The sequence below is a fragment of the Piliocolobus tephrosceles genome, chromosome 7 (assembly GCF_002776525.5).
Source record: "Piliocolobus tephrosceles isolate RC106 chromosome 7, ASM277652v3, whole genome shotgun sequence".
NCBI classification, from domain to species: Eukaryota; Metazoa; Chordata; class Mammalia; order Primates; family Cercopithecidae; genus Piliocolobus; species Piliocolobus tephrosceles.
Window position 1 is genome coordinate 67,078,479 of NC_045440.1, and position 18,761 is coordinate 67,097,239.

The following is an 18,761-nucleotide window of genomic DNA, read 5'->3' on the forward strand; positions in this document are numbered from 1 at the left end:
AGCAAGATAGGGGAGTATCTTCAACATCCTCCACTGGGTCAACCTAACTGAACTTTTCCTTTACAGTGGGAAAACCAAACCTAGGTGAATTGAACTTAGATATCCCTAATCCAGTGTTTCACACTTCTCTGAACAACCTCACAGTCTTTCCTGTTTAAAATTATATAAAAACTCCACCAGGTCATTTCAGTAGACCTTCTTTGTGGAAGATTTCTTTTTTGGAACAGAAATCCATACTAGGTGCCAGATTCTACCCAGATTTCCTCCCTGCTGGGTGATTGGTGATGAATCTACATGTCTCTCACTGTGCTCAGCTCTGACACCCCAGAGCTACCAATTCCATCACAGAGGTCAGATCTTGGATGAAGTAAACCATGATCCTGTTTGACTATGTTATTAAGAATTCTTAACCAAAAGGAAAAGCTTTATCTTATTTATTTATCTTATTAAATATTTAACAGCTCATATGCAGGGATCCGGATTTTGTGGGACTTGAAATTTACACAATTTGGGCAAACCTCTTTAAGAAAAAGAACACAAAATTAAATCTGAAAGTGAATATATATTTAGAATGAGAAAAAGAAATCACAACACATTGCAAGGCTTAAATAATTAAGAATACCATAAATGTCACAAAATCTAGAAAAATAGCAATTGTTTAATTAACTCTCCGGTACACCTCTGCAATACGCTTCCCCTGAGGTTTTGTGGCTACATATCCATTGATTGCTTCTTCATATTAACATAGCAATAATTTTGTAGTATTTTCTTTTTATTTTCTTTTTCTTGAGATTAAGTCTCTGTGTTGCCCAGGCTGGAGTGCAGTGGAAGATCTCGGCTCACTGTAACCTCTGCCTCCCAGGTTCAAGCATTTCTCCTGCCTCAGCCTCCTGAGTAGATGGGACTACAGGCATGTGCCACCACACCTGGCTAATTTTTTGTGTTTTTGGTAGCGATGGGATTTCACCGTGTTAGCCAGAATGGTCTTGATCTCCTGACCTCGTGATCCTCCTGCCTTGGCCTCCCAAAGTGTTGGGATTACAGGCGTGAGTCACCACGCCTGGCCATTTTGTAATATTTTCTATGAAAAAAAAAATAGAAAAATCTGCCTTTCCTCTAGCATGTTTGATCAAAAAGTTTTATTACTGGTAAATTAGAAAAGTTTATTTCAGCTTTATGACTCGTTATTGATAATGTTGTCTACATTTTTAGGGGTTGTTGTCAAATTCAGGGAAACACCTATATAATTTATTTCATATAGAAGATGAGGCCGGGCGCGGTGGCTCAAGCCTGTAATCCCAGCACTTTGGGAGGCCGAGACGGGCGGATCATGAGGTCAGGAGATCGAGACCATCCTGGCTAACACGGTGAAACCCCGTCTCTACTAAAAAGTACAAAAAACTAGCGGGGCGAGGTGGCGGGCGCCTGTAGTCCCAGCTACTCAGGAGGCTGAGGCAGGAGAACGGCGTAAACCCGGGAGGCGGAGCTTGTAGTGAGCTGAGATCCGGCCACTGCACTCCAGCCTGGGCGACAGAGCGAGACTCCGTCTCAAAAACAAAAAACAAAAAACAAAAAACAAACAAACAAAAAAAAAAATAGAAGATGTAAGATTTGGAGGAATTTTCCACAGAACACCTTTGATTTTGTACATTTCAAACCTTGTTGTCCTTACCCCATCTAATACTCCCAGCATCAGAGCCCAATGGACACATTCACATTGTGTAACATCACCTCTGGTTTAGATTTTCATGTCTCCTCAGCAAGTGAATTGGCACAGTGAGCTGTAGGAGTCTACCTAAAGCCATTTCTGCACTCGTAGGGCTAACAATAATTAACTACACACAGAGTTCCTGCAAACCACAAAAACATATCCCACTAAATTCAACTGAAACCTAACCCTAACTCTTTATCCCCTTAATCAAATCCCCAAAATGTCTACAGTTCCTCTGTTGCCATTCATCAGACAGAGAAATGTGACAGAAGGGAAGTCAAAGTGGAAAGAGATGTTTTTGTTGATTGCGGCCAAAATATCTTTCTTTTGCAAATTACAAAAAACATGAATACATCTTTAGGGCCCCAATAGGCCCTTGGACGGCTGTGCACAGGTGAGGATCCTTGAGCTTAAGTTTCATTAACTGTGCAGTAAATCCAGCACTGTTCTTGGATCTACCCTTTCCTTTTAAGGAACTGTGCCTTATTTGCAGTTAGTTGTGTTAGCTAGATTCACGTTTGTACTCCACTAACCCAGAGTTCAGGCTGGTTAATGAAATGAAAATGAAAATCAGACTTCATCTGAATGAAAATCAGACTTCATCTGAAGACTAAGCTTTCTGGACTGTGGTCCATTAAATAGACTGCACTTGCATCCGCTCTGCAAAAGAAGGGAACCCACTTAAGGTTCTTTAAGAAAATACACTTGAAAGAGTCTACTAGCCACTTAAAAATCAAGTGACTCAAGACAAAGAATAAACAGCATTCATCAAGGTTTGAATCCATTAGAAGGCACTGGTATGACATTAGGGCTTTAAGAATCTTATTTTAGTGATTCTAAAACTTAATTTAAAAATGGCAAACTTTTTCTTACTTGGGGAATCCTTCATTCTTAGGTAGGATTTAATCATAAAATCTTAGGATTTTAGACTTGGGAGGAATCTGAGGAATCAACCCTCACCTCTGCATGGCTTTTCCAGCCAGCTGCTCATTTGAAAGCTGCCTGTGGTGGAGAGGGTTAGGACTTTGTTTGTAAGTAAGAGATGCCCATAAAAATTCAACCACCAAAGGAGGGCATAGAGTCCACATTAACTCTACAGTCCACCCTCAGGCACCACTCAAGGATACCAAAACACAATTACATTTACACAATTTTTGTATACATTTCTTTTTGTTTTACAAAAGTGTGGTATCCACATATTATTACGCCCTTTTCCTGCTTCTTTGCAGAGGAAAATTTTGATAAAATCATATTTATCAGTTCTTTTTAAATGTGCTTTATTTTGGTGTTATGTTGAGAACTCAGACTACCTTTATGTCATAAAGACTTTCTCCAATGTTTTCTAAAAGTTTTTGAGTTTTATGTTTAACATTTAGATCTATGACCCATTTTGAGTTAATTTTCATATAAAGTGTGAGGTTTAGGTCCAGACTCTTTTTTTTTCTTGAATATGGAATCTAATTGTTCTAAGACCATTTGCTGAAAATGGTCTATGTATCCTCTACATGGCTTCTACTATGTATCCTTTGTTCATTGAATTGTCTCTCCCTCTTTGCCAAAAATTAGTTGGCCAGGGTCGGGCAGGGTGGCTCACATCTGTAATTCCAGCTTTGGGAGGCTGAGGCTGGTGGATCGCTTGAGGCCGGGAGTTCAAGACCAGTCTGGCCAACACAGTGAAACCCTGTCTCTACTAAAAATACAATGATTAGCCGAGCATGGTGGCAGGTGCCTGTAATCCCAGCTAATCAGGAGGCTGAGGCACAAGAATTGCTTGAACCTGGGAAGCAGAGGTTGCAGTGAGCAGAGATTGTGCCACTGCACTCCAGCCTGGGCGACAGAGCAAGACTCTGTCTCAAAAAAAAAAAAAAAAATTGATCATATTTCTATGGACCTATTCCTGTATTCTCTAGTCCGTCCCATTGATCTATGTGTAGGAATCTACCTAAAGTCATTTCTACCCTTGTAAGGCTAACAATAATTAACTACACACAGAGTTGCTGCAAACCACAAAAACATATCCCACTAAATTCAACTGAAACCTATCCCTAACTCTTTATCCCCTTAATCAAATCCCCAAAATGTCTACAGTTCCTCTGTTGCCACTCATCAGACAGAGAAATGTGATCTCATCCATTCCACACTGTCTTGCTGTCTTGCAGCTTTAGAGTAAGCCTTAAAATCAGATAGTGTGATTCTTCCAACTTTATTTTATTTTTTTTCAAAATTGTTTTGGCTCTTCTAGTATCTTTGCTTTGCATATAAATTTTAGAATCAAGTTGTCTATATCAACAGAAAAATCCTGCTGGGATTTTTATTGAAAGTGCATTAAATTTGTAGATCAGCTTGGAAAGAATTGACATCTTTACTATGTTGAATATTCCAATCCATCACACAGTATGTATCTCTACTTACCCAGGTCCCATTTGATTTCTTTCACGAACATTTTGTAGCTTTCAGCATACAAAGCTGGTATGTCTTGTTAAATGGGTACCTAAGTACTTCATTTTGGAGAGAGCTATTGTAAGTGGCATTGGTTTTAATTTTGTTTGCAGTTGTTCATTGCAAGTATTTACATTTTCTTTCTATGTTGCCTTTGTATCCCATGTCTTTGCTAAACTCATTTAACAGTTTGGATTTTTGTGAGTGTGTAAATTCCTTGGGATTTTCTATGCAGACAATTATATCATCTACAAATAGAAACAGTTTTATTTCTTCCATTCACATCCGTATTCCATTTGTTTCTTTTTCTTGCCTTGTTGCACTAAGATTTCTAGCACTTTGTTTGCTGCTGTGCTGTTACTGTCTTAAAATTCTTAATTTTTGAATAAGGTACCTCACATTTTCATTTTGAACTGGGTTTGGCAAGTTATATAGCCACTACTGAGGATATTTCCTCATGTGGACTATAAAATCGGGATTTCAAGTTTGATGACTTTTGCCAACAGAATTTTTCTTCGAAGGAACTATTAGCTAACTTTACATTTACATTTTAAAATCTACATTATATAAGGATGTTTAAAAGAACAGAGCAGCCAATCCTCACTGGCAAGGAAAAAGACAAAATGCCTCCAGAGCATAATACTCTGGTTTTAGGGAAGGAGAAAACAAATTAAGATGAGACAAGGTGGGATGGGGAAGACTAAGTGGAGCCAAGGCTTTATATTAATTACCCATCTAAATGCTATGTTACAGATTATTATACTGTACTTGGAGATTTGACCAGCATATGAAGATTACCACAGGAAATTAATTTTTCTTACATGAGCACTGATTTTAAGGAAATATGGTTAGCAGTTCTTTCTTCTATTATTCTCCCCATCTTTTATCCAGAAATGTCAAGATGCAAAGTATAGTGAAACTACTATGGGGCAATCTTTACTCCAGAATAAAAGTAATAGCTACTTAACATTTTGTCTTCTTATATCTTACTGTATGAACAAATAAGAGAAAGGAACAGGGGTTAACTAGGGAAATATATTTATGATTTGAATTCAGTTACTGTAGTAGTCTGTTTTCACACTGTTATAAAGATACAACCAGAGAATGGGTAATTTATAAGCAAAAGTTTAATTGACTCACAGTTCTACATGGCTGAGGAGGCCTCAGGAAACTTACAATCATGGCAGAAAGTGAAGGAGAAGCAAGCACCTTCTTCACAAGGCAGCAGGTGAAAGAGAGAGAGTGAGCAAAGGGGAAGTGCCATACTTTTAAACCTTCAGATCTCATGAGAACTCACTCACTATCGTGAGAACAGGATGAGGGACACCAGCCCTATAATCCAGTCACCTCTCACCAGCTCCCTCCATTGACACATGAAAGTTAAAATTTGATAGGGACGCAGAGCCAAACCATATCATTCTGCCCTTGCCCCCTCCCAAATCTCATGTCCTTTTCACATTTCAAGACAAATCATGTCTTCCCAACAGTCCCCCAAAGTCTTAACTCATTCCAGCATTAACTCAAAAGTCCAAGTCCAAAGTCTCATCTGAGACAAGACAAGTCCCTTCTACCTATGAGCCTGTAAAAGCAAAAGCAAGTTAGTTACTTCCAAAATACAATGGAGGTACAGGCATTGGGTAAATGTTCCCAATCCAAATGGGAGAAACTGGTCAAAACAAAGGGACCACAGGCCCCAGACAAGTCTGAAACCTGGCTGGGCAGTCATTAAATCTTAAAGCTCCAAAATCTCCTTTGATTTTATGTCTCATATCCAGGGCAGAGTGATGCAAGAGGTGGGCTCCCACAGCCTTGGGCAGCTCTGTCCCTGTGGCTTTGCAGGGCTCTGCAGGGTACAGCCCTTGCAGCTGCTATTCCTAGCTGGCATTGAGTGCCTGTGACTCTTCCAGGCTCTTGGTGCAAGCTATTGATGGATCTACCTTTCTGGGGTCTGGAGGATGGTGGCCTTCTTCTCACAGCTCCACTAAGCAGTGCCCCAGTGGGGACTGTGTGTGGGGGCTCCAAACCCATATTTCCCTTCTGCATTGGCCTAGCAGAGGCTGTCCATGAGGGTTTTACCCCTGCAACAGACTTCTGCCTTGACATCCAGGCATTTCCATACATCCTCTGAAATCTAGGCAGAGGATCTCAAAGTTCAACTCTTGTGTTCTGCACACCAGCAGGCCCAATACCACGTAGAAGCCACCAAGGTTTGAGGCACCCTCTGAAGAGTACCTTGGCCCCTTTCAGCCTCATCTGGAGCTGGAGTGGCTGGGTGCAGGACACCAAGTCTTGAAGCTGCACAGAGCAGTGGGGCCCTAGACCTGGCCCAAGCAGCCATTTTTTTTCTCCTAAGCCTCCAGGCTTGTGATTGGAGGGCCTTCTGTGAAGGTCTGTACATGCCCTGGAGACAGTTTCCCCATGATCTTGGCTATTAACATTCAGTTTCTCGTTACTTATGTAAATTTCTGCAGCAGGCTTGAATTCCTCCCCAGAAAATGGATTTTTCTTTTCTATCATATAGTCAGGCTGCAAATTTTCCAAACCTTATGCTCTGCTTGCCTTTTAAACATAAATTCCAAGTTCAAACCATCTCTTTGTGAACACGTATAACTGGCTTTCAGAATCAGCCAGATCACCTCTTGAATGCTTTGCTGCTTAGGCATTTCTTCCACCAGATACCCTAAATCATCTCTCTCAAGTTCAAAGTTCCACAGATCTCTAGGACAGGAGCAAAATGCTGTCAGTCTCTTTGCTAAAGCATAGCATGAGTGACCTTTGCTTCAGTTCCCAACAAGTTCCTCATCTCTGTCTGAGATGACCTCAGCCTGGACTTCATTGTCCATATCACTATCAGCATTTTGGTCAAAGCCATTCAACAAGTATCTAGAAAGTTCCAAACTTACCTACGTCTTCCTGTCTTCTTCTGAGCCCTCCAAACTGTTCCAACCTCTGCCTGTTACCCAATCCCAAAGTCACTTCCATATTTTCAGGTTGTCTTTATAGCAGTACCCCACTCTGCCTGTACCAATTTTCTGTATTAGTCTGTTATAAAAATGCCACTCTGTTATAAAAATACCACCTGAGACTGAGTAATTTATAAACAAAAGAGGTTTAATGGACCTCGCAGTTCTGCATGGCTGGGGAGGCCTCACGAAATTTACAATCATGGAGGAAGGTGAAGGAGAAGCAAACACCTTCTTCACAAGGTGACAGGAGAGAGAGGAGTGAGTGAAAGGGAAGTGTCACACTTTTAACCCAATCAGATCTTGTGAGAACTCACTATCATGAGAACAGCTTGGGGGAAACCGTCTCCATGATCCAGTCACCTCCCTCGACACATAGGGATTCCTACTCAAAATGAGATTTGACCAAACACCACAAATTTCACTTTTAAGTACATGTTATAGGACATTATAACTATTTCTTAATTTATGAAAATCCAAATTTGAAATATCAAATCCTTTCTTAATTGTTGACTTATAAAAACTATTAGAAATATTTCTCACCTGCCTTAAGAGAGTTTTAACAGTTCTAATTATATATCTAAGACTTTGTCTTGTGTATTTGTTATTGTGTGCATATTCAAACATGCCTAGTCCTTGACTCTAGCTGAAATCTAAGATACCTTTTGACGATATAAAATTGTACCAAACTCTGTTCAATAGTGGTGGTACAGTGTGGGATTTGGTAGCAAAGGGGATAGATTTGTTTGGGTTTTTATGTCCCTTTAAACTATATCAGAAAATATAATCCAGCTTCTACCTTTAAGAAATAAATGGGGGAAAGTTCAAACAGTGGCATCTTCAGTATTCACTGGCAATTACAGAACTTATAAGTGGATTCCTATGTCTTTCTTAAAATAGAAATATACTCCCAATGGGATCCCAAGAACACAGAGGCATTCTATTGTTCTTATGAATCAATCAAGATCAAATGGAAGATAGATAGTGTCTTGGGGGAACCCTTCCCCAGTTTTGTTGTCTTTGAAAATTTGAAACCTTAAAGGTAAAAGGTAATAGGTACCAACTTATTTCCCTTACTTTCATATGCTCACAAATTAGGAGCTCTACTTTGTGAAATTTTGGGTGGTGTGTTTAAAAATAGCTCACTTAGACCCTATACTCCTCTAGCAGCTGAAGGCCACAATGAAATAGAATTCCACTATGAGGGCCTTACAGACCATCTTGAGAGAGAGCCTTATTTCGTGGGACAATGTAAGTGTATGTAGTATGTGTGCGTGCATGCATGCGTGTGTGTGTGTGTGTGTGTGTGTGTGTGTGTGAGAGAGAGAGAGAGAGAGAGAGAGAAGGTATGGAGCAAGAGCCCAAATTGGAACCAGTTACCTCTGAACACCCTGGCAAAGCAAACCCACAATGTAAGAGCTAAATTCAGCTTGATTTTTCCAAGCTGAAGGCAGTAGAATGACCTCCAACCAAAATTTCCAGCTAAACCCTAAAAATCAAAACAAAAACCCTAAACAAAACAAAACAAAAAACTGTGAGTCATGATTGCCCAAATTTTTTTAAAGGAGGGAGAATAAAAGGAAAAGAGTTTTATACTACTGACCTTGGATCTAAAAATGTGAGATTCATTTCATAGAAAAATCTGTTGACTGCTTAACTGTTCTTGCCACTCACCTGGATAAAACCCAAATACATTCACAACCACAAAACCACTGAGATGAAGAGGCCATATGGCTTGTAATTAGACTCTCGCTCTTTGCCAAGATATTGAGACATTTATTACATTGCTATTTAGTATTTATCACATCTTACTGCCCAGGAAAAAGGCACCAAGGAAGAGATTAAATTCATCTTTCCCCTTTTTGCCACTTTCATGCTTCTTCCTACCCCTTTCCCCCAATCAAAAGGAATCAATCTCTAGAAATAATGCATGGAAAACAATGCTTGCAACTAGTCAAGAATGCTGTGCTTCTTCTTTATACGGAAACAGCAAGAAAGTCCCATCAAGGTCTTAGGCCAGAGCAGTAGGACAGGTTTGTCAGCTCTGAATGCTCCCCCAAAAAAGCAGCTCAAAGTGAACCCAAGATTTCTTTGATTTTTGGCCATCAAGGTTCAGTGAGCAAACTGACTGGTCAGGTTTATTGAGATAGTCTTCGGACAGCAAACATTTACTGATCACTTAGTATTTGCCTGATGCTATACCAGGGGCTAGAGAAAGTAAAGACATAGTTCCTGGTACTTTGGACCTTACAAACTAGCAAGGGAGATGGGGACAAAAATATTAAATAAATAATCACACAGAGAACTAGTTAATTTACAGGTACATAAGCCTGCCAAAGGAGAAGTACAGGGGCTGTGAAAGTGAGCACTTGGGGCCTCACCTGCATGCAGGTTGAGGACACTTTCCCAGGAAGTGACATTTAAAGCAGAAGACTTTAAGAAGGAGGAGGAGTTGAGGGGTAGGGGACTCTGGGGATGGTGCACTCTAGAAGGGACCAATCTTAGTACAAGCAAAGAACTATCACAGCCTCTCCCCATATTCTTGTGGATAAGATGGTGAATGGCGCTTTGCATGCCACGCAAGGCAGGTAGAGTCATATTGCGCTGTTTTATTGAATAGTTTTATCAGGTAATCGAATGAAGCAAGTTGTGCAATGACTATTTTTGCAAAGAAACCCAAACTGAGATATGCTTAGACAAAGGTTCAAACTATCAAAATGAAACGTGATAAGTGGAAGTAGCTGGAATCCCCAACAGTTTGCTAGAGAAGTGCAAGAGTGGTAGGATTACCTAGGAAAGGGGGAAAAGGACTTGAGAGACTCCATGGAGAAAAATGCAAAAATATAGAGGGGAGGTGAAATATTATTCAGCCGTAAAAAGCAATGAGGTAGTGATACATGTGGATGCTACAATGTGGATGAACCTGGGAAGATCATGCTAGATGGAAGAAGTCAAACACAAAAGGACAAACATTGTACGATTCGATTTATATTAAATATTCAGAATAGGTAAATCCAAAGAGGCAGAAAGTAGATTGGTGGTTGCCAGGGCCTGTGGCACAGGAAAAATAGGGAGCAACTGTTTAATGGGGACTGGGTTTCCTTTTGGGGAGATAAAAATGTTTTGCAATTAGACAAAGTGTGAGTCATACATTAGCTGTATTTGTACTCAATGCCACTGAAGTGTTCATTTTAAAGTGGTTGGTTTTAAGTTATGTGAATCTCATTTCAATCTTAAAAATATGTAGTAAGGGAGAAGGTAGACCAAGATTTGACTAGAGAAAGAAACTGAACACCCTTCCTTCAGAAAAGGAGAGTCCTTTGTTCTCTGCAAATTCATGCAGCACAGCGAGTGGAGAATATCACAGGCCTAAGGAAGGCATTAAAATTCCCGAAAAGGGACAGCAAAAAGGTGACTCAGCCTTTTATGCCAGCTAACTTGAGGGCAATCCACCCCAGGGACTAGGACACAGGGCTGTGGAGTCAGACAATCCTGGCTCAGGCCTCAGCTCTCTAAGTTACTGGTTGAGGTTCTGGGGATAATTTACCTAACTCCTTTATCTGTTATTGTTTTTCTCAAATAATAAATAGATACAAATAAATATGACCTGGGTTTCTACCTCAGAAAAAGAATGTTACCATCACCTTTAGAGCTCCTTGTTTGCTCTTCCCTCCTCAGATGTAATGATCTTAAATCATGTGTGACCAGTTCTTACTATTCTTTTTAGTATTACAACTTTATTTATAATTCTAATGGCATACTGCTTGGTTTTCCCTATTTTTGAACTTCAAATGAATAGATTTATATGCAATAATTATCTTTCTTCAACTTGCTTTATTTTTACTGTGTAATATTTCTGTTTTTAAAAATTAGTTTCAACTTTTATTTTAAATTCGGGGTACATGTGCAGGGTTGCTACATGGTATATTGTGTGATGCTGAAGTGTGGGGTACAGATCCTGTCACCCAGGTAGTGAGCATAGTACCCAATAGTTAGTTTTTTAAACCATGCCCCCTTCTCCCCTCCCCACTCTAGCAGCCCACAGTGTCTGTTATTCCCATTTTATGTCTATGTGTGCTCCATTCAGCGTTGTCCTTCTGAGATTCATTCACATTGTGGCTGTCATTCATGTATTTTCACTGTTGTATAATATTTTGGGAGGCCATCCCATAATTTACTTATCCATTCTACTGCTAATGGACATTTGAGTACCGTCCACATTTGCCATTACAAAAGGTGCTGTTATGAATGTTCTTGCATGTATTTTCTGGTGCATGAATGCTAGAGTTTTTCTAGGTATATGTATACAGAGGATGTAATTATTTCGTCAAAGGATACACACTTATATAACTCATTAGGTAACACTGAGCAGTTCTGCAAAATCATTGCACTAATTTACATTCCCATTAACAGTTAACGAGAGTCCCCGTTGCCCCACACCCTTGCCTACATTTGACATCCCCAGATGGTAAATGTGTGACAATCTTGTAGGTGGTAAACGGTGTGCCATTGCGGTTCTAGTTTTTATCTCCTTGATTAAAGTTGAACATCTTTTCATATGTTCATTGTTCATTGGGGTTTCCCCTTCTATGAAATGCCCATTCAGATCTTTTGCGGGTTTTAAGATTGTATCATCTGCCTTTTCCTTACTGATTTTTAAAATATTCTGGATATTGATTCTTCATTGATTATGTTTATTTAAAACATATTCTCCCAGTTTGTGACTTGGTGTTTTACTCTTTATGGCATCTTTTGATGAATCAAAGTTCTTGATTTTAATGTTGACAGACTTTCAGTCTTTGCCTTTATGTTTAGTGATTTTTGTGTTTTGATTAAGAATTCCTGTACTAACTCAAACATATATTCTCCGATATAGATTTTCAAAGTTTTATAGTTTTGCCTTTTCACATATAAGAGTTTAATCACCTGGAATTGATTTTTTACATGTGATATGATGTGGGACTCCAATTTCATTTTTTTTCCAGATAGAAAACAAATTGTTTCAGCACACTGATTTCTAATTTTGGTTTTGATAAACATTAAGTTTCAATAGATATATGGAGCAGTTTCTGGGCTTTCTGTTCTAGTCCATTGGTGATTTTGCTTATTTTATGCAATACCAAGCCCATTTATAATAATCCCTAATATCTGTTTAAGCAAGTCCTCTTCCCTTGTACTTCAGGAGAGTCATATATCCTTAGTATTTTGCTTTCTTATATAAATCTCAAAATCAGGTTTTTGTCAAGTTCTTTAACAAGAATTCCCTAAGCAAAACTTTTTAGGATCTTGGTTAGAATTGCAGTGAATCTACAGATCCACAGGTACAATTGACACCTTTAAGAATCTGAGTCTTTAATATGTGACATTGTATATTTCACCATTTATTGGCTTTCACTAAGGATATATTTTCTGTATCTTTAGTTATATTTATTTTTGAATACTTCACCATTTTTCTTACCATCAATCAATTATATATGTATTTTTCTACTTGCTTTTTGGCATATAGAAATGTACTTTTAAAAACATTGATTTTTGAATCCAAGAAACTAGCTAAACTCTCTTGCTAATTTTAATTATTTACCTGTAGATTCTTTAGGGTTTCTACATAACTGTTTGTCTCATCTGTGAGTACTGACAGTTTTGATTCTTCCTTTCCATCTCTTATCATTTTTTCTTTATTTTTTAAACCACACCAAGTATGTGAACCCAGTTTTTTCTCTTGCCTTTCTGTGTTTGCCAAGACTACTAGTAAAATGTTGAAGAGAAGGTACTTTCAGGGTTGCATCATAATTAGTAAGTTTGCTATAGGTTTTTGATTGGGTTAAGAAAATTGTCTTCTATTCATATTTTTTTAGGACTTCATATTTGATTGTGGATTAAAATTTTATCAAATATTTTTTCTTCATCAATTGAGATGGTCCTGATTTTTCTCCTTTGATCTGTTAATGTGATGAATTATATGAATTGGTTTTCCAATATTAAAGCAACCTTCTACTCCTTAGATAATTAAACTCAGTGTAGTCTTCATGTATTAACTATTTTATTATTTGATGAAATGAGCTGTCAATATTTTGTTTGAGATGTTTGTGACAATGTTAATGAGTGAGAGTGGTCTATAATTTCCCTTCCTCAAACTTTTTTCCCTACTGTATTTTGTATAGAGATTATGCCTCATGAAATAAATTGCAAAGTATTCCTTTGTTTGTTACTTCTCTTGGAGAGTTTGTGTAATACTAGGATTCTTTCTACAGGATTTTGAAGAACTTTCTAGGCTAGCATGTAACTGCAAATTTTAAACTATTGATTTAATTTATTTAATGTTTATAGACCAGTTAGATTTCCCTTCTTTTTTATTTACAAAAAGAAAAAATGGTTTCTTCAAGATTTTCTCTTACCCTTTATACATCTATAGTATCTGCAAGATTATTCTATTTTTTATTCTTTACATTGGTCATTCCTCCTTTCTCTCTGTTTTTTTTTTTTAACCATTCTCACCAGATGTCTTACAATCTTATCGGTCTTCTCAAATAAACAACTTTTGGTTTTGTTGATTGGTTCTACTTAATTTTTTTCTTTCTTCCGTATTTCTCAGTTTATTTTGTTCATTTTCTAACTTCCTTTTATGCTTCTTAATTTTCAGCCCTTCCTCTGTTCTTACATTAAAAATTTAAGACTATAAATTTTAAATTTTCCTATAAGCTATACTTCAGCTTCACACACACACACACACACACACACAAACTCACACACACATACACACACACACACACACAGACGTTCTTATATTGTTCTCATCATCTGAGTTCTAAATATTTTCTGATTTCTATTATGATTTTTTTCTTTTATCTGTAAGCTAGGCCTGTGTATATATTAATTTTCAATCTTGGGATTTCGAGGTTACTTGTTGTTTGTATCTAACTTCGCTGCTCTGTGATAAGAAAATCTCAACACTATGATACCAGTGCTTTGAAATGTCTTAGGACTTGCTGTACAGCCTGGAACTTAGCCAGTTTTTATAAATGTTCCACATTGCTTCAAAACAACACATTCTGCATTTGTTAGGTTCATTGTTCCATATATGTCTATTGCATAAAGCTAATTTATTGTATATATTAGTTTGCTAAGGCAGCCATAACAAACTACTACAGACTGAGGCTTTAAACAACAGAAATTTATTCTCTCACAGTTCTGGAGGTCAGAAGTCAGAGACCAAGGTAGCAGGGTTGGTTTCTTCTGAGACCCCTCTTCTTGTTTGGTAGCTGTTCATCTCCCTGTGATTTCACATGGTGTTTCCTCGGTGTCCAAATCTCTTCTTATAAGGACATCAGTCCTATTGGATTAGGGCCCACTCTAGTGACCTCCTTCTAATTTAATTACCGCTTTAAAGACCCTATCTCCAAATATGTTCACATTGTAAGGTACTAGGAATTAGGACTTCAACATACGAATTTTGGGGGAGACACAATTCAGTCCACGACATAGTCCTTTTCAGATTCTACATAAGATTTCCTTGCTTGATTTCATGAGTTAGATGCTGAAAGCAGTCAAATTTTCCACTGTGATGATGAAGTCTTCTGTTCCTCTATAAAGTTCTCTTGAGTTTTGATTTATGATTTTGATTTTGAGGTTATGTTATTAGTGTATATAAGTTTAGAATATTTACAGATACTTGGTGAACTAAACATTTTATTATTATGGAGTTACTTCTAGCTCCAGAAATGCTTTTGCCTTATATTTTATTTTGTCTGTTAAAATATACTTACATTAGCTTTCTTCCCATCAGTGTTTGTGTGGTAAATATATTTTCATCATTTTACTCTCCACTTTTATCCTTATTTTTTAATGCAGCTTGGGTTTTTAAAATTCGCTCTGACAATATTTTTCTTTTAAATAGAGTATTATATCCATTGGTATTTATTACCATCAGTATAATGTACTTTGATCTTTTTCTATTAACCTACTTTTTCTGAGAGGCAATATAGAAATAGTCTTGAAGAGAACAGACCTCTGAGAAACACTGCCTTGGTTTGAATATCGGCTGTATTACTTCCTACCCGTGTAACGCTGGCCTGGTTACACAATCTGTGCCCCCGTTTTCTCATTTGTAAAATGGTTATAATAACAACCCTACCTCATAGCATTATTATAACTTTGAGTGAGTTAATATACATAAAGTGCTAAGAACACTGCTGGATACATAATAAGATATATACATACACCTAATTTTTGGTAATTTTTTATCATTTTATTTATCACTCTAAGTTGATATGTTTTTTCTATTTCTCTTTTTTTTTCTTTTAAATTGTCAGAGTGTCTTTTCTTATTTAATTTCCTTCTGTCCTCTGATTCGGAAATAATATTCTCTTTCCTGTTCTTTTGGAATTACCCTGAAAATTTATCAAACATATTTAATTTGTCAAAATTTAAAGTCAATTATTATCTTTACCCTCCTCTTGAACAATACAAGAATTTTGTAACACTTTAACCCTGATCAACCTCTTTCTGACTTAAACATTACTTTCATATTTTAGATTTTTCTCAATTTTAAGCCTCATACATTTTTATTACTGTTTTATATTTAATAATTATTTGGTTTTACTGACATATTTACTGTTTTTAAAAATTTTTTTTTTACACCTCAGTTATTTCATCTGATAACTGTTTCTGCCTGAATTATATCTTTTAAATTGAGTCTGCAGTTAGAAAAATTTGTTTTTACTGTCTGAAAATATCTTTATCATGCTCTTTTAAAAAAGAAATGTAACTTATTAAGAGAGTTTGTCAATCAATATAGATTGATGTCTTCTTTCAGTATATTGGAGACATAGTTTCATAGTTTTTTTAGCTCCACAGTTTTAGCTTCCATATTTGCTATTAACAAGTAAGATTGCTTTTAAAATCCTTGTCTTTTTTTTTTTTTTTTTTTTCAGACGGAGTTTCGCTCTTGTTGCCCAGGCTAGAGTGCAGTGGCACAATCTTGACTCACTGAAACCTCTGCCACCCAGGTTAAAGTGATTCTCCTGCATCAGCCTCCCGAGTAGCTGGGATTATAGGCGCCTGCTGCCATGCCTGGCTAATTTTTTTTTTTTTTTTTTTTTTGTATTTTTTGTAGAGATGGGGTTTCACTACATTGTCTAGGCTGGTTTCGAAGTCCTGACCTTAGGTAATCTGCCTGCCTTGGCCTCCCCAAGTGCTGGGATTGTAGGCGTGAGCCACCGCACCTGGCCCAAAATCCTTGTCTTTTGTTCTTCAATGTGACTAAGATGTTTTAAAGATGGGTTTCTCTCTCTCTCTCTTTTTTTTTTAGACAGAGTATCACTCTGTCACCAGGCTGGAGTGCAGTGGCACGATCTCAGCTCACTGCAACCTCCGCCTCCCAAGTTCAAATGATTCTCCTTGCCTCAGCCTCCCGAGTAGCTGGGATGACAGGTGTGCGCCATCACACACAGCTAATTTTTGGATTTTTAGTACAGACGGAGTTTCACCATGTTAGCCAGGATGGTCATCTCCTGACCTCGTGATCTGACTGCTTCAGCCTCCAAAAGTGCTGGAATTACAACAGTGAACCACTGTGCTCTTTAATTTGTCCTGGCTGGTTCTATGGATTGGTGTATTTCATCAATTCTAGAATAGTCTCAACCATCAAATCTTCAAATATTGTGTCTCCTTTTTTTATTTCTTTCTGAAAGTTATGTTAGATATGTTAGACCTTACAATTCTTTCCATCATGTCCTTTAACCTCTTTTATATTTTTCTCTTTGTCTCTGTTAAATTTTGGATAATCTCTTCCAATCTGTTTTCTACTTCACTAATTTTTTCTTTAGCTGTTAAGCCAATTCATGAAGGTTTTTTCCGTGTTTTAATCTCCAGAAATTCTCTTAAAAATTTTAAGATCTATTATTTTATTTAATTTAATTACTTTAAAAGTGTAATTATTTTGTATTCTGTGTCTGATAAATGCAGTTCTTGAAGTCTTTCTGGGTCTGATTTGGCCTTCTGCTGTTTATATTGGATCTTAGTATGCATTGTTTCTATATGTAATCACTCTCTCTCTATCTCTCTCTCTCTCATTCTCTCTCTCTCTCTCTCTTTGACACACACACATCTATTTCTCTACCTCTAATTGTTTTTACTATGAGCTCATGTTTCTTGTAATTTTCTGATGATATTTTGAGGCCTAGGTTGAAGGTGAGGTCATTCACTTTTACTAAGTGCCTGAGAGCACATCTTGCACTGGACCTCTTTAAACTAAATTATCATCTTGAGGTTTCTTAGAACACAGAGGGTTTGAAAACTTCGTCGTCCAACTTGTGTATTCATTGGCTTGCCATTAAACATTTTTAGGGCAGCTTTCTCAACTTAGCACCCAAATTAAAGGCTAACAAATCTCTCTATAGATTTAGGAGTAGATTTCGTGATTTTAGAGACAGCATAACCATTTTGGGCACTAGCTTTATCTGAGGAGATTTCTATTAGACTCTCCCTCTAAGCAAACTCCCAGTTTTGACTGCTGTCCCAAGAAGGGCTAGTCATCCAATTGTATACTACTTAATGCCAGGCTGCATCTTTCATATAAACTATACCTTCCCTGTAGATATACATTGTAGTCTATATGAAAGGTGCCCTTTGATAATGTTCCGTTTCCAATCTGCACAACTATATGTGATGGTTCTATCTGTATCCCCACAAGATGGTGAAAACTAAAGTTCAAGTTCACCAGGTTCAGCAAGTACCCTCCAGGTAACAGCTGGGTTTGGTGCTTTGGTTTTATAATTCCATAACTGACAAAACTTGAATAAAGAGTAAAGACAGTGCCTCCTCCCTTTTGAAGTCCTTAAAATGGTAGATATATTGATATCTTATGAATTGAGTTGATTTGCCAGTCATGATTTCAACAAAAATACCTATCACTTGCTTCATTAAAAGAACTGTAACATGATGAAAGTGTTTATTGCTTTGCTTTGTTTATTTTTAGATGTGGACTTTCCAGTTTTTCTCCAGCCTACAAATGCAAATGAGAAAACACAGCTAATCAAAGAAGGATCTCGAAGTTACTGCACAGACTCTTGATATTGAGCCCTCTGAGAGTCCACAGTCCTTCCTCTCAGTTCAGTCTTGTTTCCAGATGGTCGTAGGGGAGCGTGTGGGGCATAAAGTGCTGTGAACTTTTCCATCTTGGTATTTTATTTTTGGGTTAGGAAAACATGATTGCTATATAATTTTCTCAGTTTGCGGACTTTCTCTCTGAGTAGAATTTCTTATGAAACACATTCAATTTGGGTGAATAAAGGCCTAAAGAGTTATTTTATGCTCCTTGCCTGATGTAGGACAGTGGAATTGTACAGCCTTTATGAACCTGCCCTTTATGTGAGGCAGATCTGATTCCTAACTGACCAAAGTAATATTCCAGAACAGAAGCCACTTTTCTTCCATGTAGCACAATATTCATCTACCACAAACATCATCATCAAAATATATGAGAACCTATAAAGAGTTTTTGTGTGTGGAGCCTCTTCCATGTCAATATTCAATAAAGTTATAGAAATGTTTCAAGAGTCAGGAAAGGATGATTAGATTTCTTAAAAATCACATTTTTAAGGTATATTTTTGGAACATTAAAAATTGGCATTTACTAAAAACTGGTAAGT

At 37.4% G+C, this 18,761-nt stretch overlaps 1 protein-coding gene across 1 annotated transcript in view; it reads left to right on the plus strand.

Annotated features, from left to right (window-relative positions):
- Positions 1–18,669, plus strand: part of DNAJC5B (DnaJ heat shock protein family (Hsp40) member C5 beta) — a 127,827-nt gene extending 109,158 nt beyond the window's left edge. The window contains exon 8 of the mRNA XM_023222408.2: positions 18,089–18,669. Coding sequence (XP_023078176.1) covers positions 18,089–18,183 — 95 coding nt within the window. The 3' untranslated portion in view covers positions 18,184–18,669. The remainder of the gene's footprint in view (positions 1–18,088) is intronic.
- Positions 18,670–18,761: the final 92 nt, after the last annotated feature.